At 39.5% G+C, this 27,649-nt stretch overlaps 1 protein-coding gene across 1 annotated transcript in view; it reads left to right on the forward strand.

Moving 5' to 3' along the window:
• Positions 1 to 23,928, forward strand: part of HMCN1 (hemicentin 1) — a 174,676-nt gene extending 150,748 nt beyond the window's left edge. Inside the window, 18 exon segments of the mRNA XM_009636917.1 lie at positions 741 to 911; positions 2,124 to 2,294; positions 2,886 to 3,056; positions 5,106 to 5,276; positions 5,740 to 5,889; positions 6,217 to 6,354; positions 6,693 to 6,814; positions 8,310 to 8,547; positions 11,069 to 11,131; positions 12,625 to 12,744; positions 12,996 to 13,130; positions 13,543 to 13,656; positions 13,986 to 14,111; positions 14,926 to 15,054; positions 18,421 to 18,771; positions 21,518 to 21,637; positions 22,324 to 22,450; positions 23,562 to 23,928. Of these exon segments, the coding sequence (XP_009635212.1) occupies positions 741 to 911; positions 2,124 to 2,294; positions 2,886 to 3,056; positions 5,106 to 5,276; positions 5,740 to 5,889; positions 6,217 to 6,354; positions 6,693 to 6,814; positions 8,310 to 8,547; positions 11,069 to 11,131; positions 12,625 to 12,744; positions 12,996 to 13,130; positions 13,543 to 13,656; positions 13,986 to 14,111; positions 14,926 to 15,054; positions 18,421 to 18,771; positions 21,518 to 21,637; positions 22,324 to 22,450; positions 23,562 to 23,928 (2,984 nt within the window).
• The last annotated feature ends 3,721 nt before the right edge of the window (positions 23,929 to 27,649 follow it).

A 27,649-nucleotide genomic window follows, 5' to 3' on the forward strand; every position in this document is an offset into this window, starting at 1 on the left:
CAAACAAACAAACCCAAAACCCAACTATTAAAAAGCCATGTAAAACAGGATAGTTAAAAATTTAAGACATTATCTGTATATTTTCCTCTGTTGCTTTAATTTTCAGCCATGTCTTTCTCCTAACTAGCTGAATGTTCAGGTTTCTTTCTTGTCTTGGTAGCACAACACACGTTGGACAGGTTGTACTTTATTCATAACCCTTCACCACTGGCAGGTTTCCTTCCATCCAATTTTTATTATATTGATTTTTCCCTTTTTCCCTGGCTCTGCTACCACCATGATGCCAAATGTTCATCCACTGGCTTGAGAGTAATTTCTCCAGATCTTGGCAACAAAGCCACTTCTGGCTTCTGCTTACTGGTAGCCACTGAAGCTGTGTGCCAGCTTTTAGGATGCATGGTCCTTCCCCTGCTGAGACCTTCAGCCTAGCACAGGACAGTCAGAGCCAGGTAACTTACAGAAACACCAGATTCGATCAAGTGTTCAGTTCTGTTGTTCCAAAGTTGTAGCGAGGTGATGTATTCCAAAAACAAAAAGGAAAGAATGAATCTCTCTTTTGCAATCTCCTGATCAGTTTCAGCTGTTGCTCAAGGCAAAGGTTTTTTCAAGGGCTTATTCAGGATATTTCATTTATTGATATTAAACAATGTAGCTTTTTTTGCCTTAGGCTGTGGAGCTGTAATTTCAAGTCAAAGCAGCTGTATAGTTTGAACAGTTTTATAGCTGTGTTCCTTTTACAGTTGATGGCGAGTGGAGTTCTTGGCTGCCATGGGGTCCCTGCAGCGAGACTTGTGGGAAAGGTACTCAGACACGACTGAGGCTCTGCAATAACCCTCCTCCTTCACACGATGGATCATACTGTCAGGGATCTGATGCACAGATGCAGGTTTGCAACAAGAGACGCTGCCCAGGTAAGATGTGTCAGACACGGAGAGAACAACGGCAAGCTTGTCATCTCCTTTCCAAATTCTATATTTATATTGAATGTTTTCCAGTTCTAAAAATATAGTCCCTGAGAAAATTCCATTTGAGCCTTTTATTTTCACTGGCCCCTGCCACTATCTTTAGCATCCCTCTATAGACCTCTAACATATGGTATTTCTTCTCTTAACCTTGTCTCTCTTCCTTTACCCTGCCACTGTGCAAAAGCAGCATTTTGAATCCTTGGCAATTAAATTACAGGTTTCCTAAACTTTTTTTTTTTAATTTTCCTAGGTTCTGTTATTCATTTATCCTTTTCTTCCACATTTCAATGTGGACTGGATAGGAAAACTCAGATTTTTGAAATATTACCTCTCTGTTTGGCTGAGTGCAGGGATAACGAAGGGAAATTTAATGAAGAGGAACGTGCGGCGGTTCAGACTAGATCCTTCTGGCTTCACTCTCAATTTTGCACATGCCAGATCCTACACCGAGTGCCTACTGTAACTATCAACTGGTAGAAGAGGGAACTGACCTTGTGGTAGTTGAGCAACCGAGGGCTCGATGTTGCACATTTATCCGGCTCGATGTGCTGCTGCTGAGGACACTGTTGCTTACAGCTAGTTTGTGCCTAATTGGCCTCTTCTCAGCCACCAACTCGAGCGCTCACACGGGTGTACCTGTAACAGTTTGTGTCGCCACCTCTTGGGAGACCAAAGACTACTCAACTGCTTAGACCTGGCTCATGTGAGATAATTTAGTAATAACTCCTATAAACAGCTGAGCCAGTAAATCAAAGGTTGGTTAGGAAGGTGGGGGGAGTAGGTGGTGATGATTATGTCTTCAGACCAGGGCAGCTGCAACCTGAGGAGGATGCATAAATGAAGACTGAGTTTTTGGGATGGCACTCGTATTGGCCATCCAGTGTGGTAATTTCATGGACAACTTTGTATATGGTTTGACTTGCTTACAGATACCTAAAAATGTGAGGGTGACTGAGCTTGAGGCCTGAGCGATCCCTAAGCATGATTCTGGTCTGGCTTACAGGTTGTTTAAAAGACAGGTCATGCCTTTCTCCAGTTTCCATTCCTGGAAATCCTATGTAGAAATCCTTGTGTAACTGAGGTGTTCTAGAAAGAGAGTCAGTAACTGCAGTCAGTTTTACTCTGATGCAGCACTGATTTACTTCACTACTTTTACAGTGGACGGGAAGTGGGCCGCATGGAGCAGCTGGAGTGCCTGCACAGTGTCCTGTGGAGGAGGCAGCAGGCAGAGAACGCGCTACTGCTCGGACCCAGTCCCGCAGTTTGGGGGTCACAAATGTGAAGGAAATGACATACAGATTGATTTTTGCAACAGTGATCCTTGTCCAAGTAAGTGCTTTGGGTTAGGCTGCTTGTCCACGTACTGGGTTCATATGTATGCGCAAGAGAGGAAGGAGGCCCTCCACAAATCACGCGCTCCCACAAAAATTAGGGGATCTGAACACAGGCAAGCAGTATTAGCTCCCTGGCAAGAGTGAAAGCATCTCTTCATCAGTCAGCGTGAGTGAGACATTTTAAACATTAACTATTAGGAGCACAGACCACTAGGAGCTGGTCCACAAGGTCCTGCCAGACTGTCAGAGGTCACGCACCTCTCTAACGTTACAACTGTCCCATCAGAAAGTACTGCAACGTGAATCTCTCTGTATCTCACAGCAGCAGGTAGTGACTCATCTGGTTAATGATAGGTGCTGCATACTTTCCTACGAATTACAACGTTCTGGAGTGGTTTAATACACTCTGAGAAATCGTTGAGTGCTCAACAAGATAACTTTCTTAGATCTTTGTCTTTTTTTATTATTTTGGGAAAAGAAATTTAAAAGTTACTCTCCAATAGGAATATTTTCTTAGCTTGACCGTCTGGTTTTAAGTATCTGTTATTAAGAGGAAGACAGATAAAATCGTGACTTATTTTTACAGTTCATGGCAACTGGGGCCCATGGAGTAGTTGGGGAACCTGTAGTCGAACGTGCAACGGAGGCCAGATGAGGCGATACCGGACCTGTGACAATCCTCGCCCTGCCAGTGGTGGGAGGGCGTGTGCAGGGGCTGACATGCAGATCCAGAGATGCAGCACTGAACTGTGCCCTGGTGAGTGCTCAGACTAACAGAGAAATTAAATGCAGCTTTCCCTGGGAGACTTCAGGGTAGGCATGAGATTTTCATATAATGAAAGGAGTGTAGAACATTCCTGTAATTACTTACAATTTCATACCATCTAATAATCTGCTCTCACTTTTTTCTTTAAATGACTGTCACCTTACAAGGATTCCCCCCTTCACATGTTAGATTTTCCCAAAATGAGATGGAATAATTCAAAATGGGAAATAGCATATGAGCATCTCTCCTACACCTAGCAATTCTACTTAGTTTTTACAGTAAATACAGTTTATGAGGCTCCCAGTGAACTTTCATAATGTATTCCAGGAGCAGGGAGGAATGCTCTGCTCAAATGCTTTAAGTAAAATGACAATCAAAGCAGTTAATTTGGTTGTTGCCAGTACATAGCTAAGGGGCAAATGGTGAACTGACACATTCAGAATATCAGCAATACAGCAGATAAACCCCAATGCTAGGGACTTACTAAACACCTACAAATTCCTAAACACCCTTCTATAACTTATCCCAGAAAGGGATGATGATGATGATGATTATTATTATATTATTAATTCTGATATAATAATTAAAAATTATTAAATCTCTCCTCTGCCCACACCATTTTACCCACCCTTTCCCTGTGGGAGATGTAGGAGCTCCAACTTTATGCATCCCTGTGCCATGTTCAGCACCCTGCTGACCCACATACTGATGACAAAGCTCCCGATGAGGCCACATCCACACACCCGAGGTGTCGCCCTCTGCTTGTTGCACCACACAGCATCAGCCCCCACTTGCTGCTTGTGGTGTGCAAGGACGATTCTCCATTAAGTCTTGATGGAGGTTGCGCTGTCAAGCCCGGTCTGATTGTTCCTTGTTTACCCTCCTCTTGCTTGGGTTTATCCTCCCCAGTCACAAATTTTCTTGCTTCTTTTGTACTTTTCAGTTCCCTCATTACTATTATTTTGGCTAAGCAAACTTTTTTCATTGTGACTTTCCTCTTATTATTGCTGGTTTTGGGCAAATGTCTTATCAGATCATGCATTTCCAGAATCTGTGTTCACACAATGTACAGTCGTATTGCTATTGTATCATCTGTTGTTATCGAGGCCGCGATACCAAGAGGAGGCCGTGCAGATTCCTGCACATGTGTACTTCAAGCCAACTCTTAATTGAACTCTTGTGAGTGTTTGGATAGATAGAAAACATGTTCTTTATTTGCAAGATTTATGGTTTGTTTTCCATCAACTTTGTACCCATGCAATCTCAGGTATTTTCTTTGTAGGAGTAAAAGTGCTCAAAGCCCTAGGCAGCTAGGTTGTCTCTCTAGTGATAGCTACCAAAAACTATGCCAGGGGAGTCTGAATACTGACAGCTGTTCTTTACAAACTGGTTTGTGATGGGTCTGCATATATCCGACTGCTTTTCAGTTTTGAACTCCGCTTCTGTGTACCCTGATACTGCCAGGGGACACATGCGGAGACTGGCAGGAGGTACCTCTGCAGAACCTCCTGGGGAGAGTGGCTGGCAGAAGTCAAGCAGCAGTGGGTTGTGGATCTCTCCTCCCCACAGAGCGATGCATGGGCAGCCACCCAAAGCCACTCTGAGCTCGCTACCTGCACAGTAGATCTCTGTATGCCGCCCCTGGGGAGGACTTGCATGATTATTGTGCAGAGGAACACACATACTTTACACTGTACAAAGCTTCCCTGGTCCACTGTGAAGTGGTACCTTTTCAACATGACATAGGGAAGAATTTGACCCAGCTCTTGCTAAATCGCCAACCACCATACTGGAAACATCCCCTGGAGGAGGCTCCTCATCTCCAGTACAGCTGATACACAAACAAAATGTTAAAGGTGGTGTGTTTCTGGGGGGAGAAGCGTTCACACCTGCCCATGAAGGTGGTTTGGTCATCCTTTTAGCTGAAATCTTTTCTCTATCACATTGGTTCCATCAAGAAGGAACATTACAGAAGCATCACTGATGCAGTCCGACACATTTAAAATGAAAAGTCGCTTTCTTCATTCTTTCTTTCTTCAGTGGATGGAAACTGGGGTCAGTGGCAAACATGGAGCCAATGCTCTGCTTCTTGTGGAGGAGGAGAGCAGACCCGAATACGCCTGTGCAGCAATCCAGCCCCGTTAAATCGTGGACGTCCTTGTCCTGGGGACTCCTCCCAGATATCCAGGTGTAATACCCAAGCATGTCCTGGTGAGTTAACTTACAACCCACACACAGTGACAATAAGGCAAAAGCCTGTGGCGCTCCTAATTTTCACTGGTACTCTCTCGTGTCATGGCCAGTTAATCAAGTAATTTAATTTTTTTTGCTTAAAATCCTGCCTGCAGCTTCAGCTGGATAATTTTTCTGTTAACCTGTTACATAGCACTAGAGTACGCTGTTAAACAGTTGTTGCTTTTCAGACAGTCTGTAAGGTGATTCCCATGTTATTGTGCATGTATCTCAGACCACATATACAGCATCCTGTTATTTGCAGGTTGTGAGCTTTACTCTTGCAAATAATATAGCAATATATGCAGAAATACCCTTACTTCTTAAAATGCTGGACAATATTTCTGAATTTTCTGTCCCCCAAAATATCAAATGGCAGAGTTTTCACCTGGGCCTTTTTCTCCCCCCCCGCCCCCCTTCCTCCTCTCTCTCCCCTGCACAGGTGGGCCTTCACGCTCCAAAGGCAGCATCATTGGAAACATTAATGATATTGAATTTGGAATTGCTTTCCTGAATGCCACAGTAACAGACAGCCCTGACTCTGAAACTAGAGTAATACAAGCAAAGATTACAAATGTCCCTCGGAGCCTTGGTAGGTTTTTTTATTACTTTTTATCACCTTTTCCTTGAGCCAGCTGAATTCTGTGCAATGTCAGTTTTCACCACTTCATTTCATTAAGTGTCACTAAAGAAACTAATCTAAACTTTTCATAGACAGTGAGGAGGAAGGGAATTGTCAATATTAACTTACATTAATATTTTTTAAAATGATTCCTCTGAACATACCAATGCGTATTTTTTTCTAGTTTAAACATTAAGGCTTAGACTGCTTTTAGGTCTACACGTTCAACTCCTGCTGATGTGGGTTGCATGATGTTAGGAAAAAAACCTCTCAAATGTTCCGTCGCACTTCTTTCAGGTCTAGCAATGAGGAAGCTTGTTTCTGTACTCAGCCCAGTTTATTGGACAACTGCAAAAGAAATTGGAGAAGCAATGAATGGGTTTACGCTCACTGATGCAGTCTTCAAGAGAGAAACTCAAGTGGAATTTGCAACGGGTTAGTTACCTGTGATACACCACCTCCTGCTGTTGCCAGCAAGCTCGATAGATACTGCACTTCTTAAAAATTAGCACATGGCTGTTGCTGAATGTTGGGTCTTATGCTTGCACCACGATCTTCTGAATGACTATGGCTTTCTGAGGCTTAAATACAGCTTGTAGAGTTGTAATTTGAAACATGTCGTGTTTTTTATTTAGGCATGGTACACCTTATAAAAATACCAATAATATAATACTATAATAACTGGTCAAGGGATCCCAATTCAGATACTGTATGGCTAACATGAGTCTCTGGTCAGGATGTTTTATAAATCTATGTGTTCTTAAAATTCATAGGTGAGATTCTGCGAATGACTCACATTGCCCGGGGCTTGGATTCAGATGGAGCCTTGCTGCTGGATGTTGTCGTGAGTGGCCATGTGCTGCAGCTCCAGTCAGTCGCTGATGTTAACGTGAAGGTAAAGCTGCTTGCGATGCCACCTCCTTCTCTCTTCCTCACTCATCTATACTGAAGCAGCAGACAATAAGTCCTGAAAACTGTTTTATTGTATGTAACTTATTTTGTGCCTGATTTAATTGACAGATGTCAACGTTGCCTTTGAAAACAAAAAGTTGTTAGGAAGGTAGTATTGGTCACTCCAGATTTTTAGATGTTAGAAGGTAGTATTGAGCAGTGTCTTCAGGGCTAGTTGTCACAGGCAGGCACATCAGGTGTTGCTTTCTGTAGAGCTGTAAGGGCGAATCTGAAACCTGTCTGACTTTTTGGCTTCCCTGAGGATGACACCAGCTCTTTTATACCATGGCACCTTGCAAAAAAATTCTGATTATTACTGATGATTTGTTTGTAGCTACAATTATATGTAGTCTGGCAGAGAAACATTCCTGTTTCAGAGTTGCAAAGGCAGGGGACTAACAGATTCTGAATCAGATCAGAATCACAGGGTATTTTGTGTTCATATCACACGCCCTGTCTCGATACTGTTAATGATGTGCTCCTTTCTCTGCTATAGCATCAAAACTTTGTCTAGTGGAGAAACCTATTATGGCAAACTGTCCCATTGTGCAATTCATCTGAAATATTTTACAGAATTTGCTTTTTCAGAGAGTGATGCTTCTCTATGAAATTTTTCAGGAATGATCAGAGCGGGCAGTTTGTATGATCGGATGGCAAAAGGTTATAATCTTGCTACTGAACTGCTCTGTCTAGAGATATTCTCTACTGCTCCTAGTAAGAGAGCTTCTGTCACTGACCTTGTACTCCTGCTAGAAAGATGGAGTTCAAAGGAATGGCTTTTCTATATTTTTGAGTTAGTGTAAGAAGAACGAAGAACATTTTGCTTAACATAATATGTGGTATTAAAGTTTTGTTTTAAAACCAGGTGCTTCAGAATTGGTTTTATTGTAAAGGAAAGAGCATTCTTTAAAGTTGTTTCTATAAAGTTGGTAATTAGTTTGTTATAGGTAACCCATGAAAATGTTTTAATATATTAATCCCACAGTAAATATACATGAAGTTCTTGATATTTTGATGCACTGCAATATGTAGCATGTCTAATATTTATACCTTTTTTTAGTGGCAGAATCTTTCTCTACTGTTTGTTTATTTAGCACACGTTGTCAGCATCTGACTTGGAATATAAAAAAAAAAAAAACCTCAAAAGATTGTTATTGAACAATAAGATAACTTTCATGGTTTTTGGAAATGCTCTGCTGTGGCCTCCATCATCAGGATTCAGTTCCATGGCCTGTCCCTTATTTAAAGAAATATACCAGATGCTGTTAGGATTCAACAGTTACAAGAGTAAAAGAAGCACGGGTTATGTGAAATACAATTTGTTCAGCTGTTAAGAAAAAAAACCTTTCTCAGAACACATCTCATACCACTTTAAAATATGAAGACCACAGTGGTGTTGGCTGTACTCTGTGGATGATGCCTAAATCTTGCTGTTCCAGGATTACACAGAAGACTATATTCAAACTGGCCCTGGGCAACTCTATGCCCATTCTACTCGTCTCTTCACTGTTGATGGAGTTAGTGTTCCCTATACGTGGAACCACACCATCACCTATGATTACACTAAAGGAAAGATGCCTTTCTTGGTGGAAACACTCCATGCTTCCTCTATTACAACAGAGTACAACCCCCTGGAAGAAACTGTGGCTTTTAAAATCCACGCTTCCATTGCAAAAGGTATTGTTCTTATCTTTCACAAAAATAGAACGATGGAAAAATAATATCCTGTCTTCCTAGAATTCATTACCTATATTCTCAAAAGCCGGTTATGGCTGTGAAAGAGGAAATGCTGTGAAACTTGGGTAACTTTATTGTAGATCCTGGGACCTACATGTCTTGCTAATATACCCGTAGACTAATACGCAAAAAATGACTTGGAATATAAAAAAAAAAAAAAAACCTCAAAAGATTGTTATTGAACAATAAGATAACTTTCATGGTTTTTGGAAATGCTCTGCTGTGGCCTCCATCATCAGGATTCAGTTCCATGGCCTGTCCCTTATTTAAAGAAATATACCAGATGCTGTTAGGATTCAACAGTTACAAGAGTAAAAGAAGCACGGGTTATGTGAAATACAATTTGTTCAGCTGTTAAGAAAAAAAACCTTTCTCAGAACACATCTCATACCACTTTAAAATATGAAGACCACAGTGGTGTTGGCTGTACTCTGTGGATGATGCCTAAATCTTGCTGTTCCAGGATTACACAGAAGACTATATTCAAACTGGCCCTGGGCAACTCTATGCCCATTCTACTCGTCTCTTCACTGTTGATGGAGTTAGTGTTCCCTATACGTGGAACCACACCATCACCTATGATTACACTAAAGGAAAGATGCCTTTCTTGGTGGAAACACTCCATGCTTCCTCTATTACAACAGAGTACAACCCCCTGGAAGAAACTGTGGCTTTTAAAATCCACGCTTCCATTGCAAAAGGTATTGTTCTTATCTTTCACAAAAATAGAACGATGGAAAAATAATATCCTGTCTTCCTAGAATTCATTACCTATATTCTCAAAAGCCGGTTATGGCTGTGAAAGAGGAAATGCTGTGAAACTTGGGTAACTTTATTGTAGATCCTGGGACCTACATGTCTTGCTAATATACCCGTAGACTAATACGCAAAAACCCTAATATGTTGCAGTTTGCACTTACTCTTCTCCTGTAGTTCTCATCAGTGATGTATGGAGGCATTTGTTGACACTGCCAATAGCATCACCAGTAGCTTTGGACAGTCCACCTAAAATATTTCCTTGCATGTACCTTTCATTGTCTAAAAGGAAATTACTGTTGCTTTTGTGTGGTGTCAAGTGTCAGTGGGTTTTTATGTTTGGGTTTGGGTTTGCATAGCTATTAAGAAAAAAGATTGTGTATTTCTTCTCACAGCGAAAAAACACATAAATGTAAGTAAAGTAGTAATGAGGTGGAAGAACACACAAAATTCAGCACTAAAATGGGTAAAATTTCCTAAGTCATTCCTTAGATTGAACTCTGGAATTATTTGGCATACACAGAAAATACCATGCTGAGCTGCAGCTTGAAAACTTTACTGGTACTTTATGGATATGTTTTTTAAGGCCAGATATGAATGGTGCGCAGTTATGCAGCACTGTGTAGACAGGTGCTTATGTCCAGTCTGTGAACCTGGTGAGTTCTAACACAAAGGTGGCAAGCTGGTAGCTCCATCGCCGGTTGTACTGTGTCTTAGCATTACAAACTGCCAGCTTTTGTTAACCTTTTGCCTAAGGGATCTTAAGGAATAAGGCGTATATTTGTGTAAGTGGGTTTTCCTTTGAGAAGTCACAATTGGTTAGCAGAATGTCCTGTTAGCTTTTTGAATACTATTTGGGCTTTTTTTATATAGTAAGGCTCAACATCATCTTTCAGATGAAGTAACTCAGGTTTGAAAATAAATGAAACAGTGGGATTGACTATCTCAGTCTTTCTTTTCAATAACAATGTTTTAAATGAAGTAAAATAATGATTTTCCCAGTTGCCAGACTATGAACTCACTGTGCAATTTGAAAACCAAATAAGATTTTTTTTTCTCCATTTTAAAAAGAGGTGTGATAAAAGGAAGTCTCCCGATCAAGTTATGCCTATGCATAAATCTGGCCAAACCTTTACTGAGCTTACATTTATTTCCTCCAATAATTAATGTACTGCTTTTTTAAAAATTTCATGTTTATTGTATCAGTTTTCAAGCAGCAAAATACATATGGTCTTTGAGCAATCTCTACCAGAATTTTCCATTACAGTTCATAGTATGCACTTGTATTCTTCTATAGTGACTTCCCACAATCTGTGACATGGTGACTTTTTTCATTTGGGTTTATTTCCCTCCTTTTACGTGAAGTGAAACTGAATGGTCTTTATTCTTCTCATAATGAAAACTTCATGGAGGAACTTTGCAGCATGTATTAGGCTGGGATGCAACTTGCAGTCACTCTGAGGGAAACCCCTCACCTGTTTAATGTTTTTCAAAACAGCAAAAATCATGTACTACTGACTTCTAGTGCCCAAGTAGAAAAAAAAAAAAACACTAAAGTCTGGATTTTTAAAAGTTTCTGTTCTGGCGTCCAAATATAATAAATCTTTTCTAAATAGCTGTACTGCAACTCTTAAAGGGTTTTTTAAAAGTAATAAAATGGCCATCTCTTCATCCACAAGTAACATGTGCTTCCTTTACGGTACAGGAGATCGTAGCAATCAATGCCCTGCTGGGTTTGGTTTGGATTCAACTGGGCCTTACTGTTCAGGTAATGATGTGACATGGGTAGTATATAATCATAGACTCATAGAGTGGTTTGGTTTGGAAGAGACCTTTAAAGACCATCCAGTCCCCTCCCCTGCCATGGGCAGGGACACCTTCCACTAGATCATGTTGCTCAAAGCCTCGTCCAACCTGACCTTGAACACTTGCAGAGATGGGGTATCCACAACTTCTCTGGGCACCCGGTTCCAGTGTCTCGACCACCTTCATCATAAAAAAAAAAAAAAAAAAAAAAAATTTCTTTATTTCCAATTTAAATCTACTCTCTTTTAGTTTAAAACCATTACCCCTTGTCCTGGCCTTTTACCAGGGCCCCTGCAGGCCTGATAAAAAGTCTCTCCCGCTTACTCATAAGCCCCCTTTATATACTGCAAAGCTGCAATAAGGTCTCTCTGGAGCCTTCTCTTCCCCAAGCTAAACAACCCCAACTCTCAGCCTTTCTTTGTAGCAGAGGTGTACCAGCCCTCTGACTACTTCCATGGGCTTCTCTGGACCTACTCTAAGAGGCCCTTTTCCATCTTGTGCTGGGGGCCCAGGGTTGGATGCGGTACTCAACCATCGGAATCTGCATCACCTTTATCTAGAGTGTCAAAGCATGCAGTACGTACTTCAAAAAGTGTAAGTTACCGTTGGTAAAAGGGCATGGATCCAAAGGCAGATGAAGACTTCACTGTACTTATCTAGAATATAAGTAGTAGCCAGACAGCTGTTCGACAGTACCTCAGATACAACTGGGTGACACTGAGCCACGGTATCTGCTGATCCTGCAATGCAATGAAGCACTTACGTGGTCTGTGTGGAGGGAAGGACAAGTGTTGGCAACCTAGGCAACAGCCCACAAGTTCCTGCTTGGGGAATGGAGGTGCAGAGAAGGTTATGAGCATTTTTAGCTGTCTTCTGTGGATGACTGAGTCACATTTGTTTTAGGGAACAATCATCTGATATACTTCTGTGGACTTACTTCATTGCCCCTTGAAAGCTTATAAATTAAGGAAATTACACAAGAAACAAACACTACACTATCCAAAAGGAAAACTGAAAATAAGGTCACTAAAACAATCTTCTACTTGCAGTATCATCTGTAAAACAATATGAGTTCTAAAACTTAAATATGGAACATGTAGTAATCTTTGCAGTGTATCTCGGAAATCTTAAGTCTAACACTGAAGCCCATCTGCTCTGTTGTAAAGAGATTCTCTGGAAAAGACTATATCAAGCATTCATTACCGTGGCAGTGACCCAGTTCTGCAGAGTGTATGCAAGATTCAGCAAGCCGTGTTGGTGTAAGCTTGGTAACCGTAAAAACAAGAGTGGAGAATGCACCACTGAACCGTTTCTGTGAAGCTGCTCCATTCCTAGATCTAGTTTTGCCCTGTGGGTTCTACCAGACATACACCTCTCATGAAGGGTTGGTTTGGTATAGTTCCTTGTAAAGTCTTGTGAAGTCTCACTGGTTTTTCAAATGTTTCCTTGTTCCAGACGAAGATGAATGTGCTGTGGGAAATCCCTGTTCCCATACCTGTCATAACGCCATGGGATCTTACTACTGCTCCTGTCCAAAAGGCCTCACTATCTCTGCAGATGGCAGAACATGTCAGGGTAGGATAAGTACTGCCGCGGACAGGCTGGATACAAAAAGCCCCATCGGGCACTTAAATCATTAGGGTAATGTTCTCTTCAGGCTGGGGCATTTTCTCATTGTAGGAATATAATTTATTGGTGGTATTCTAATTATTTCGTACATGAATATATTTGCAATCGAGTATTTCACAGTTGATTGTGCTCAAGACCCTGTTTAATCTGTGTTTCATTTTGACATAGTGAGGTTTACAGCTTGTTTTTAATTATAGATATTGATGAGTGTGCGTTAGGTGGACATACCTGCCATGCTGGCCAGGACTGTGAGAACATCATTGGCTCATACCGCTGTGTGGTTAGATGTGGGAATGGCTTTAGGAGGACAGCTGATGGATTTAGTTGCCAAGGTATGGAGAGAGGTTTTTGGGTTTTGGTGCTAGCTTTCATAAACTGAAAATGCTGTCTTTTACACAATTGAAAGTAACTATAAGTTTTCATTATTAAGGTTGTGGGTTTGGTTTTTTTTTTGTGGTGGGGGTTTGTTTTGGGTTTTTATTTTGAAACCTTTTGCTTTTTCCATCTTTAGAAATAAACTCAAAATCCTACCATGGAATAACCTAACATTCTTGCTTTTGTGCCATTTGTGCATTTCTTTTACAAAGAAGTGAGAGAAGTAAACGCTTCTGAACATGCCTCAATAGTGTAATAACTAGAGCTCAAAGCAGAGTCCAGAATGTTGACTCAACCAACACGCTGTTCAGGTAAATGATGACAAGGCGATTCACAGCTGTGGTATCAAGGATTTGTATTGTTCAACAGATGTTAATGAGTGTCAAGAGTCCAACTCCTGTCATCAGCGTTGCTTCAATACTATAGGAAGTTTCCACTGTGGTTGTGATCCAGGATACCAGCTAAAGGGCAGAAAATGCATGGGTATGAATGAAATTTTGAATGTTAATTCCCTCTTTCCAGTGGACATAGTTCAACATTTATTTGTTGCTCTATTTGTTATTGGGAACCTTTATGAATGAAAATCCTACTATGGATGATATACTTAGTATGTATTTCTGAATTTGTTTGTAAAGCAGTACCAAAAGCCAGAGGACATGGGATGTGGGCTGACTGGTAAATGTGCATGAAATGCATTCAAATGCATGTACACAGTATAATTACAGCTAGATTATCCTGCTCTTTAGAAACTGAGCATAAGGAAGGGAGTTCATATCCATTCTTTTTTTTTTTTTTTTTTTTTTTTTTAAAAGATGTAAATGAGTGCAGGCAGAATGTATGCAGGCCTGATCAACTTTGCAAAAACACCCGTGGTGGCTATAAGTGCATTGATCTGTGTCCCAATGGAATGACCAAAGCAGAAAATGGAACTTGTATTGGTGAGTGGAAGTGATAATGTACGGTATGATGATGGTAAACACAGGGACAACAATGAATTTATTTTTTTTTAAATAATCTTGAAGGTGGTCCATCTCCAGTTATTAAGATTTGCACATACTAAGGTGCCAACTTCTTCCATTTATGGTAGCATATGTATTTAACTTTTTTGTGTTTGATATTAAAAGAATAGATGCATCCTTGCCAATTCTAGTTTTCTGTCGCTCTCAAGAAAGAAGAGTAAGGTTTTCCTCAGCATCTTTTCTGCGTTGTCACCTTGAATTCTACAGGTTGTTCATTGACTGAAATGTTTCGCCCCATGTGTGAATGCTTTCTTAAGAGTGTCTTAGGAGCTCTGAATCAAGATCACAGGTCCTTGCTGCTTAGCAGGGATGCTTTTAAACATAATCAATATTATATATAGTACCAAACCTTTTTTCTAGTGGGATATAACAGGAAGATGGATTATGTCTCTTTGGAGAGTAGCTGATCACATTGGAAACCTCAGTGAAAAGTTTTGAAAATTCACAGAAAAAGTGCGTGTAAATACAATACGGTTGAAAAAATGTATCTGTGTATCTGCTCAAAATCTGCTTTCACATTGTGAAACACAGACTGTGATTCATAACACAACCTGTTATAGAGTAATGCCTAATCATGGCACCAGGTAAAAAAAGTATATGTTCAGAGGCCAGATCTGTCTAGAGGGCCAAATTCAGGTGTGGCTTAACTGCATTCCTTCTACATTAAGAAGTTTAAAGCTAAAAGAAGTTTTAAGAAAAATCTGACTACTTCCCCTTGTCTTGTTGCTTGTAGACATTGATGAATGCCGGGATGGAACCCACCAGTGCCGCTACAACCAGATTTGTGAGAACACACGAGGAAGTTACCGTTGTGTGTGTCCAAGAGGATATCGGTCCCAGGGAGTTGGAAGACCTTGTGTGGGTAAGCTGTTCAGTCACATTAGTATTGCATATTTTGTGCTGCTGCTTTTGGCTGGGCTTTCTGCTGTAACATATCCAACAGTGCTATCCCATTTGAAGACTATGCTATGTAGACAAATCTGCTCTGAAGTTCAAAATTACCCATCAAAAATAAAGCATCCCATTCAAAACAGTCAAAATTAAATTATTCCAAACGGAGAGTGTTATAGTTCCATACTTTGAAAACATAGTGTACAAGGGTCTCAGAGCTTTGGTGGATGGATGTGGCAAGCTACTACCACACAAGATACTTCGTTTATAAAAATCAAGTCAGATTTGTTAGTTGATTGGACTGTGAAATATGCCTGGACTGCACTGATTCACACATGAAGGCAGTCAAGCAGGGAGTGATACGGACGCCCCTAAAGGAGAACACCCAAAGGAAGTGTGTTGCAAGAGAACTCGCCTCTGCAGGTGAATGGCACAAACACACTTACTCACCTGCTAGAATTGTAAAGGGTGTTCCCTGTATGGGGGAACCAGAAAGGGGAGCGAAGCTGATAAGCATTTATCACTCAACGCTCCCCTTTCTGGTTTGGGTGGATCACAGCAGGGAAGGAGGATTCCTGTCAGTCACAGGAATGCTGACCATGTAGTTACTCCCCTATCTTATCCATGTAGAACCTTTTGGCATAAAACTGTGCAGAGCTTTCTCCCATGCACACACGCATGGGACTTGAAGGATGCTCTCATAGCTCTAACGCAGACAGCAAGAGAGCTTATGTATGGTGTCAGTGCAAGTGCATAAATCACTTCCTCTGGCATTTATTAGACCTCAGAATAGCACTAGAATCATTTAGACTCACCCTTTCTGTATTTATGTAAAATATTTAACATATATAGCTGATCCACCCTGATCATAATGACTTACGAATGTTGGTATATGACATGTAAGTGAAGTTTTCAGTTGCTCTCAGGTATCATATCAGAGAATGAATGTTGGTATATGACATGTAAGTGAAGTTGTTTTCAGTTGCTCTCAGGTATCATATCAGAGAAGCATTCCTCTGTGATGACTTCTTAGCTTTCCTAAGTGATAAATAGCTGCTTTGGAGAAGAGGATTTTTTTTTCTTACTATTTTTTTCTTTTTAAACAACCTAAGTTTTTGGACTATCAAAAGCCAGGATTTTTTTTTTTTTTTTTTGAGAGAGATATTAAATTGCAGTAAGAAACTGTTTGGCTGTAGACCAAGACATTACTTCCACCAACTGCCTCTCTACTGAAATAAAATCAGTCCCAGACTCCTTAACATATATTAAAGCCATTTAAATTTCTGACAGCAATAAGCTAGATAAAGTCTAGGACTCCAGATTTTCACAAAGCACTAGCAGCTGCCCTAAAGCTGTCTTCTGACTAGGGAGCACTGAAAGCTCCCTCGTAAATTAAAGTATGACCTTTATGCACCTTTGAATTTTTATCTGTTTAAAATATATATTTAAAATATAGATGTGTCAAAGATTATTAATAAACATGTGTTAATAAAATCCAGTTTTTATTGTTGATGTTTCCAGTGAGCACAGGGAAGAATTTAAAAGTAAGTAAGGCCCAGGCTGAAACAGAAGAATTGAACTTTATTCCTACCTGTGTCGCTCTTGCCTGGTGTAAAGTCTTTTGTGCCACAATTCCATGTCTGACAGATAGGGATAAGATGCTCATTTGTCATCACAACACCCATAGATACATGCATTTTTGCACATAACATGTGAAAGGCTACCTAGAATTTAAAATCAAATATTATTCTTCAAGTTAAAGAATGCATGAGAGTTTAGCTATTTTAGTTTCAGAGTAATTTCACCTTGTTCTGGTAAATATTTAATATTCGTAGGGCATAATCAAAGGGATACTGTCCACTGGAGACTTAAGCTTACCAGTCAGTCAGTGATCGCCTCTCACGGGGATGGCTGTGGTGTAAATGCAAGTGACTTGCTGCCTTCAATTTTGCTTGTATCACACAGGATGATTCTATGAAAGATATTTCTCATATTTTCACCCGTTTTCTTTCATTATTTCTATGATAGTCTTATATTGCTTATCCACAACTTGTTCCAAGGACATTGGTGGTTGTAAAGATGTCAGTTCACATACCTGTTGTCTATTTCGTGCAGATAAAAAATGTTACACTCAACAATTAGGAAATAGTTGAGCACTAAGGAAATAGTGGGTTTTAGTATTCTTTTACGCGTGTATGAGTAATACATTTTTTATCTTGAGCACACAATGGAGGAATATAAACTTAAAATTTGTGTTAGTTGTTAATGTTAAAAACTAAGTTCTTATTTATAACACCTGACAATATTACCCTAATGATATTTCAACTAATATATGAAGTTTTAACTCTGTGTTATATCCTTAAACTGTTTATCATACTTCACATGCTCGCTACTGTTTTGATTTAAGGATGGATATTTACCTAGGGTTGGACAAATTATTTTGGATTACAATTTAAAGGGAAACAGCTTAAAAAAAAGTATTCCTTAGGAAAAAAAAAATTCTATTTTTGAATTGTACAAAAGTGATTAATATTTATTGTTGTCTCCAACCTTTCATAGCTGGAATGACCAATGACACGTCCCTGAGACCTCGTTTTTCCCCTGACGCAGAGTACAATAACCATATCAGAGCTTTTGAATTTCCCCCAGTCCCAGTTTGAATGAATTTCTATCGCTGTACTTCTCAAGAATGCTCCGTGTTAAGTAGCCTGCTTTAGAGAAAAGCCTGACACCTTTGGTCACCCATCTGTGGAGCACTTAAGGAAAAAAGAATTACTGTTTAATAATATAATACAATAATTAAATAATATATATTATATAATATATATTAATATAATAATTAAAGTAGCAGTGAGCAGCTTAGCCTGAAATGCTGAACAGCACGGGTCTTAAGGGCTGCTTATTTCTCAGAGTGCATCTTTTCTGGTAACCAGCAGGAACCACAGCTGCAGCTTTCAGGCTGTCACACAGCCCTGCTTTTGCAAAAGCAGGGGAACAGACTTGCATCCCTATGCAGACATAGCCACACCTTACTTTCAGTAACTCTCGAGGCCAGACTTCCAGCAGCATTCTTGTCCTACGTGAGCACAGTCTTATGTCACAAGCAGCCTTACAGGAAGAATAAAGGTATATTGCTGTACAGGATAGAATAACTACTACTTGGCATTGTGTTCTCCATATTTTACTGCCTTCAAGATCTCACTTTCATGTCTTCAGTTTGTTCCACAGACTGAGATAAGTATATATGTATATATATACCTATAGTTATGTGTTGTTGTTTGTTTGTTTTTTCTCCTTTCCACATGGTTTGTTGCTCTGGATCATGTCACATGAGCAGACATTAATGAATGTGAACAAGTGCCTAAACCCTGTGCATTTCAATGCACCAACACCCCCGGCAGCTTCAAGTGTATCTGTCCACCTGGGCAACATTTATTAGGTGATGGGAAATCTTGCGCTGGACTGGAGAGATTGCCAAATTATGGTGCCTATTACAATAGCTATAGCTATGCTCAATTCTCCCCTGTGAGAGACAACTATCAACCTCAACAATATTACAGGCACTCCTCAAATCTCTACAGCTCCTTCTCAGAGTATAGAAACAGCAGAATACCTTTCTCCAGGACTAGAAGGAACATTAGAGAAACTTGTCCTGAAGGCTATGAGGCAAGAAATTACAGATGTGTAGGTAAATGTCAGTCATATCTATGCAATTCTCTTGTTGTGGTCCTTATTCTTAGGTTACTGTTTCATATATACCAGGGGCTGATGGTTTCTGGTGGTGTGGTTTTTTTCATGTTACCCTGATGATTCAGAGTGTTCTGCATGTTCTTGTCTCCTGAGCACGTTGTAGCAAAATGTTTTCAAACCTTCTCCTGGTAACCTCTTGCTTTAATTGTGTTGCTTATTCTGTGTTTGCAGATTATGTCCCTCTGTTACTCCCTTCCTTCTGATTATGGTAGCTCACCTTTGTGAATTTTCTCACACTTGAATAAACACCCGTAGACCCAGTCTAGTCCTGGGGATGTTGCTTATGCCAGACTCCCACTGATGGTAGGAATAATCTGGCTGAAAAAGGTTTGGAATAAAGATTTTAGAATTGACCAGGCTAGCGCCAATCCCAGCACTGCTACAGGATGGTTAGTCTCTGGTACATGGGTAATATAAGCAGCAGCTTTTAAATTATTTATAGTTATGATATATAGCGGGTTGCAATGTAATTCACTGAGCATGGAGAGACTGATCGTAAGTAAATAAATAGGCGGGTTTCATAAGTTGGGACAATGACAGCACTGCCGCTTCTTTTGCTGTGATGAGAGCAGGGTAGTTACAGGAACTGGCAAGCTCTGCCCCAGTTTTGTTTTTTCTTAAGAGGTGCAAAGCCTTAGAGCACACTCTAAGACAACAAAGGTATTTGGCACCTCTAACTATCAGGCATTTAGCTCACTCCCTCCTTACTCCGTGAGCTTTTCTGAGGTTTTTCAGTGAAATGCTGCTATTTTCACAAGTACTGAAAAGTTAATTCAGCTCCTTGTGAAAGCCAAAAGGAACAGCAGCCTGTACTGTTCATTGACTGATTTGCACCAAATGTAAAAAAACTAAGAAGTTTAAAAAAAAAACCCCAAAACATACTATTGCTCAAAAGTCAGAAATGTCAGGTCTTTCTCATGCAGCAGTAGTTGGTGTCTGTGGATCTAGACCCTCTGTAGCTGCTGGTCTAGAGCCAGACAGTGAGCGCTCACAGCCAGCCTCCCTAGAGCACATTCCCCTCCCTGCCCTGGAAAGCTGAACAGACCTGGGCAGGAGAGCGGCCACCGCTGCGCCGTGAGCCAGGGCTCGCCTTGTCTTCCAGGAGGGATCACCAGACCTGGTGCTTTACACAAAGGACAAATGGGGATATAAAAAATGAGTTCATCTCTTGAAATATGCTTCTCTTCAGTCAGATTTTGCCAACCTTATTCACATTTTTTAGTATCTTAAGAAAAAAAAAATTATGCAGTTAAATTATTTTGTGATAATACTGCTGAGTTCAGGACTAAGGGTACTGCACTCTAGGCCTTACTAGAGCTTGTCCCAGTGCATTTAACACAGCTGTTTGTGGTGCGTTAGCTGTGTGCCTCAACCTTAGCATATATACCAGTGGCACTTCAGAAGAGGTACAATATCCTTCCAGGATAGAGAGTGATCTACAGCTAGATTCTAGCAACCAGAATTGTTGCTAGAATTATATAGCAATATATAATGTTGACAAATATGAATATACTTTTATTAATAAAAATCATATAGGCAGGCATCAAACCTTATATTTACATTATAAAGGTTTTTCATAGTTGTACACATGCAGTTTTTTATGCACGTAGCAGTTAAACTGAAAGATGACTATAGCTACCGCTGATGAAAGGGTTAAGCTAAAATTATGATCTTCACCCCAGCTTCCAGTTTGAATTAGTAAATATTCTTGTACTTCTGCTTCACTGGAATAAACATCTAAATTTTAAAATTACTGTTTAATATGAAAAATACGCCCAAATTATTATTTTTTTTTAAAGACAGTTCTTTCAATAGACAACCATCAGGATTTGGTAGCAACATACTGTAAATTTCTACGGTCACATCTGTTTCTTTTCTGTGTTTGCATTTTTATCTACTGCAACCCCTGTAAATCAAAAAGAGGGGAAGCAAAGACTTCCCTTCCACTGTTTTAATCATGCAAGTCTTGCACAAGACTAACTTGAGTAGGATCTCTCTTGCTCTACTGACTTAGGCAGACGTTTCAAAAGAAGTTATATATGATCTGTATCTAAATCACACTAGTCTGCTTTGAAAATGTTACATAAAGTGCTTTGGTACTTCTATATTTGAGAGGAAGATTAAAAAAAAAGAGTATTTATTGATAGTCTTCCCAGATACTGAGCTTAATTCATCCCATGGCACAAGAAAGATCAGTTTGGAAGGGAGACAGCTTTGCTTGAGGAGGGATTAACTTAAGAACAACTCCCCCACTGTCAAGGCTTCCTCTGACGAGATAAGTAATCTGGGCATTTCCTAACCATGTTGCCCAAAACCTTATTATCAGGCAGCTCAGCTTGCTTTTTGGGGCAAGACTGTATTTGTATAATCTTGTTGATGTATACAGATTGCACAATCCTCTTTCTTCCCAGAACTCTTTATCAGGACTGGTCTCTCTGGCTAGAATACAAATAATGGCTGCCATCAAAAGAGGTGAGGACTTTAATAAGTTTTAAGGAATGGCACAGGTAAGGTGTGAAAGGACTTGCTAGTCTTAGACATTCAACCCCACCAGAAAACAAGATCCACACAACTTCCACCAACTCTGTCCATATGCTAGTATATAAATAGGACAAAAAAATACCTCTGTTCAATACCAGGTTCAAATAATTCTGATGTGTACGTGTTCATGTTTCTTTCCACAGACATAGATGAATGTGAAACTAGAGATACCTGTCAGCATGAATGCAGAAACACCCTGGGAAGTTACCAGTGTACTTGTCCATCTGGTTATCGGCTTACACCCAATGGCAAAACCTGTCAAGGTACGGGGATTCCTATGAGTGTTCAGAAATATATTTGTAAATAAATAAGATACAAATCATGTTCAACATATGTATAAGCCATGTCTTTGAATTTGCTATATGAGATTCAGCATTCAAAATTTCAAGTTTCAAAAGTTTTTGTTTCACATTTTAATGCTTCTTAAAACACCAGTAAATTAGAAAATTGCAACTTCTTACACTCTGAAGCATAAGCTTCCTCGTGTGACCTTACATTACACATTTAACTCCAGAGAAGTAGACAGTAGCTCTGGGGTTAAACCCAATATAATCCTTAACCCACCTCTGTCAAAAAAAGGTACTGTCAGATTTTTTTTCTGATCCACAAAAAAAAAAAAACACAACAAAAAAAACCCCAAAAAAATCCATAAAAAAATGAACTATTTAGTCCCTGTTGACAAGACAACTATGGTTTATGCTGGATCGTGGCTGTAGGGCAGCTCTAGCACAATACGCCATTCTGCGCAGTAATAAAATGCCAACAATAATAAATGCATGTTACTGGAACTCCTGGCTCGAGTGCCTCAAACAGCAAGACCAGATTCTGAAAGATTTCACTGTGTGCACAGGTACACTCTGCAGTCTGCTAGCCTTTACTGGCCCAGCTAGTTTTTAGCCCTAAATTTCTTCTACCAGCGATTGATCATTTGCATGTTTTTTGCATTCAGATATTGATGAGTGCCTTGAACAGAACATTAACTGTGGTTCAAATCAGATGTGTTTCAACATGAGAGGAAGCTACCAGTGCATAGACACACCTTGTCCACCAAACTACCAGCGAGAGCCTCTTTCTGGGTATGTTTTATTTTCAGCCCCTTTTCACCAACCCCAAGCTCGGATCCTTAACCCATATTTCTCAGAAGAAACTTTATCTAAGTTTGACTGACGCCAGTAAAGCTCATCTTAGTAAACATTAAAGCTTTGACATTGCAGATGATCATCATTTCTCGAGCAGCAGTATTTCGTGTTTCCCCTGCAGCGGAACCATAAAGCCACGGCCTCAGGCAAGCCGGCTGGCTCTCAGTATCCATGCAGTATTTTACTGTTAGTTCAAAAGGAAATAGCGCCAGAATGCTCCTTTACTATAGGAGCCCCACCGGGCAGCGCACTGCGATTCTGCTGATTCAGTGTCATTCATTTGTCACCTATCAGGCTGCCTTTGCGTCTAAGTTTTCTGATTTTTCTAAAGGCCTAATGTGCCATCTATTTCAAAGCATTTAAAATATTCTTTTAGTTATGAAAATAATGCTACAGTTCATGGTAAATTTTGTTATTTTTAAGTTACTCTATTTCCCTGTTCTGGAAAAAAACATACCAATTTCTTTTAATCTTTTAATATACTCAAGGAAATAGCTTGTTTCATAGTCAGAAACTATCTTTTGTGATCAAAATGAACTGGAATGACACTTAAGTTGAAATGGGTAATGTTCTTTGACCCCTGTTAGTACTGACAAGCAGAGCTCATAGGTATCTCCTATTTTGACTTTGGATTAATAAAAGTAAAACTTACTTTGCCCTTCTTCATTCCAAATTCTTTATTTTATGATCTAACACACAGACACTTCAAATGGAGCTGCCCGGTACACTTTAAGCCAACCTTTCTAACTCTAATGTTTAAGAGCAATGTCACTAATACATACTGCATTGACTTTAATGACAGATGTATTCAATATCTTTGTTACCTGTTGGCTCTTTCTGAGATGATCCTATTGAGGGAAAATGGGACATTAAAGCAGGCTGCAACTGTAAAGGAACAATGGATTGAGAGTGAGCATATTATCTTTATACAGAAATTTAAATTACACAACAGGGTAAACGAGGGAAGAATTTATCCTTTAAGACCTACTGCAGTACTTACAGTATCATGCCTCTTCTCCATGGGCTAAGGTGCTCTGCTTATTCCTAGGTTCTGTCTGAAAAACTGCCCAGCCAATGACTTGGAGTGTGATCTGAGTACCTATGCCTTGGAATACAAACTCCTTTCCCTCCCCTTTGGTATAGCTGCTGGTCAGGATTTAATCCGGCTGGTTGCCTACACTCATGATCAAGTCATGCACCCAAGGACAACTTTCTTAATGGCAGATGAGGACCCAGCAATCCCATTTGCCCTGAGAGATGAGAACTTGAAAGGAGTAGTGTTCACCACCCGACCGCTGAGAGAACCTAAGACTTACCGCATGGGAGTCAGAGCCTTATCCTACAGCATCGACGGAAATATTGAGTATCGGACAACTTTCATTGTTTATATAGCTGTGTCAGCCTATCCCTATTAAACACCCAAACTACTTGACAGTAATCACAGTATTTTAACCACATTCATAAATGCCAGTGGGTATTACCACTTCCAGACTGACTCTACAGCCTGCCAAACAGTTGTGAACCACATAACTTGAAAATGGTGCTATGCTCTTTTCCTTTTCTCTCCTTCCCTGAGGCTGCCTGCCCAGTCCCATTATTCCAATTCAAGAGGAAAATCCATGGCTTTGAGGACCTGTTACCACTTGCTTTATTTATTACACTGGAGTAGTTGTTTTCCACAGTCTGTTCTGAAAACATGCAGAAAAATCAAAGTATGAGCTGAAGTATGTGGTCAAAGCAGTAAGCAAGGAGCAGCCTCTGTTGAAAGCAACTATAGAAAAGCCTAACCAGAAGAAAAAAAAAACCATAATTTCAAGTGGTTTACATATTTTAAAGGTTGCTTAGTGTTTTACAATTTTATATCTATTAGATTTTTTTTCTTATCAAATATCTGATAGAATTAGGGCTGTAATTATAATACATTGTGTGCTCAAAAAGACAAATACCACTGTACCTAATGGTTGTAAATGCTGAAACAAATTATATTAAAGTTTCTTTTCAGCTAAAGAATCTACAGTAGAATTTGGAACTGGTACATTTGATTTCCATGCAAGTTTAGAGATGTCGCTATTTTTTGAAAAAAACCCAACATGGCTACTTCTACTTTATACAGCAGGTATTTTATAACTTTTTTACTCTGAAATTCTGGTATAGCCATTTATTTAGCTCAAAACTTTATCCATTTCAGTACTCCCAACTCAGTCAGTTAAAATGTTTTGGGTTTTTTTTGCAAATGGAACGTTTTTCTCCAAAGATGATGTAAGTTTGGTTCAGTAATGTCAATACACTGTACACAAGTAATTTTGCCAAGATGTATTCTATTTTTATGAAAGTGTATATATGTTTTTTCCTATGTGTATTTTCTATGCAGTATCTCAGAGTGTTTTACAGTTAAGTTTGCATAAAAGGACAATGTCAATACATTGAAAATAATCAAAATAAAGGTTCCCATTGCCTTTGAGATTGCTGTGAGTTTTATCACCTACCATAAGACCTCTTATTTTATCCAGAGCCTGTTGAGTAGGAGACATCATCTCATTTCCTCAGACGAAATGAATTTTGCTAAGAGTTAAATTTTTGTTGCATATAAAGGCAGTATTTATTCATATACTCAACTCATTGCCAAACATTAAATAAGTAACTATAATTCCAGTGCATATTAAAGAAAGAAAAAAAAAATTACTGAAGGGCATTAAGATTGGAACCCACTGGAAATCACCAGTGTTCACTGGGAAAGTTTTGCCATTTTCAAAGTGAAAGAGAGATGTCAACAGAGTCCCTCCAGCTGAGAACTCCACAGGGGCTGAACTGTAGACTCTCGGGTTTCTGTGTTGCATAATTGGGATGCGAGGAATGGACCAAGAATAACTCATTTAACTCATTTCAATTAAAGTACATTTTTAGTGACAGGGACAAATTGCTCCATAGTGGAATTTAGACTCTCTGCTTCCATCCCTAGTGAAAGCTCTACCAGTTTTCCCCTAACCTTGCTTTTTGTTCAGTTTCCATTGCAATAATGAGACTTTTTTTTCTCTTTATACAAAGTCATACAAATTAGAGATTTCAAACAAAACAGGTTAGTTTCTTGGAAACCTGACTTGAAAAATAAAAGCATTTTAGGAAGAAAAAGATAACTTCCATGATGAAGACAGGAGGGAAGGAGAAACGAGGTTATAATAAGTACAGATAGTTACCTCAATTCCTCTTAAGGATGAGAATCACACTGAAAATTACGTCCTTGAGGGAATTTAACTAACAACTCCACTGTGAGACAGGAAGAAAAAGAAAATGTCTATTATGATATGTTTCATGAGAGGGAAAAAAGCCCACCCAATAACAGAGTTAAGAGGCTTTAAGGCAAATCTCTGACTTCTTTTAGGGCTAGGAAATTATCAGACGAAGGTAATTTAAATGCTCCCAGACACATCCACAGCTTTGTTTCTACTATTTGTTTCCTCATCCTGTGCTTTTCAGGCACCCAGCTGTAGCTCAAGAGGGAGCTTGCCCCTGTGGAAGCCATTAGTTATGCTAAGCCACAGGATTGAGGGACCAGCAAGCTTTGGGTTATTGTGAACTTTACAGTTTTCACTCATTGACTGGTGAAGGGAAGTTATGAATAAAGGAGAACTTGTGCCAAGCCCTTCTCTTTCTTGGACATCTTGTTTCATGTTACAAACTTCCAATCTCTTGTGCTTTAAGAAAAGAATTGCAAATGTATTATATTAAATCTCAAATTCACCTGCTGCAGATCTACCTCCATAAGCTATCTGACCCAATTTCAAACAGGCTGAAAAGTCTATTGATTACTGTTAGTTTTTCAATTCTAACTTGAGACCCGAGACAGATTAGTATGTGTGTAATGCTCACATAAAATCGTGGATTTGTTAAAGATGTAAAATCCTTATTTCATAAATCCAAATTTTAAATTTTATAAATACAACAAATATTCAACTGTATTTAATACTACTTTAGGAAAGACTAGCAAAACCCTGGATGCAATTTTCAGTGTCTGAGGGTTGTACAGTTGAGCCTGCAGTCACTTTGTCCAAACCCCTCCATTACTCTGCAGAAATATTTGCAAGACCGAAGGTTCATTGCAGTTCTATGAAAGGATAATATGGTCTCCCTGCCCTTTGTCACAAGACATTTTGCAAATGTCCTCCTGTCACAAACAAGCCTATACGAAATTGTCATCTAAAAGACTGTCTATACAAAAGGAAATGCAGATGAAAATTGGGGTAGAAAACATGCAAATAGTTAATTCTGAGTAACTCCACTATACCTGGTACAGTCCAGACTATGACTGAATAGTTCCCCGTATCAGTAGTACCACCCATCCATCAGAGAGGTTGAGAATACATGTGCTTTTGTGAGGATTTTGTCAGTAGGAGGGTGAGCTTGTTCAGGGGGATTTTAAAAGCTCAGTGATGTCCTATTGCCAACCCAGATACATCATCAGGATTCTTTAACCCACTGTCACTGGTTGTAACTTGGGATAACCAGGGCTAGTCCAGGGAGCAATCCTGGCTTTTCTAGAAGAACCCCTTTTATGTTTGCATCAGTACTGAAAGGGAACTGTTGGCTCTCTGCTGGCCTTATCTCAATCACTGTGCTATATTTTCGTTAAAGAATGCATCAAAGAATGTTGGGAATTAATTACTTCCTAATTAAAAGGCTGCTCATCAATCAGCTTGAGAAATAGACACATCCCTGTAACTGTCTCTTTATGGTCAGCATTACGTAGTCACAGACACATAACAGGGGCAAAGAACTGACAGTGAAACCACTATGGAAGTAGAGCCAAGGATTTGTAGGGAGTGATGAAAGGCACCATGCAAAGAATCAGGAACCCTGTTAAATAGTTAAACTATAGACATGATCTTTTTTCCAGAAAGTAAAAGTCCTTCCATAAATATGTCTACTTAACTGCAGAGCAAACACTCTTCCTAGTATGCTAAGAGTAGTATATAAGAATCTTAAGTTCTTACTAAAAATATCCCACACCACCAGGACCACAGCAAATAACAGGGTTTTTTTTAAAAAAAAAAAAAAAAGAAAGAAAAGAAAAAAAGAGGTCCCAGGGAGAGCAATTCTTTTAGGGCAGTTCAGAGGTGTGCTGAATAAACAGTTAATGCT

This window comes from Egretta garzetta, unplaced genomic scaffold (genome assembly GCF_000687185.1).
Source record: "Egretta garzetta isolate BGI_Z169 unplaced genomic scaffold, ASM68718v1 scaffold304, whole genome shotgun sequence".
In the NCBI taxonomy this organism is placed as follows: domain Eukaryota; kingdom Metazoa; phylum Chordata; class Aves; order Pelecaniformes; family Ardeidae; genus Egretta; species Egretta garzetta.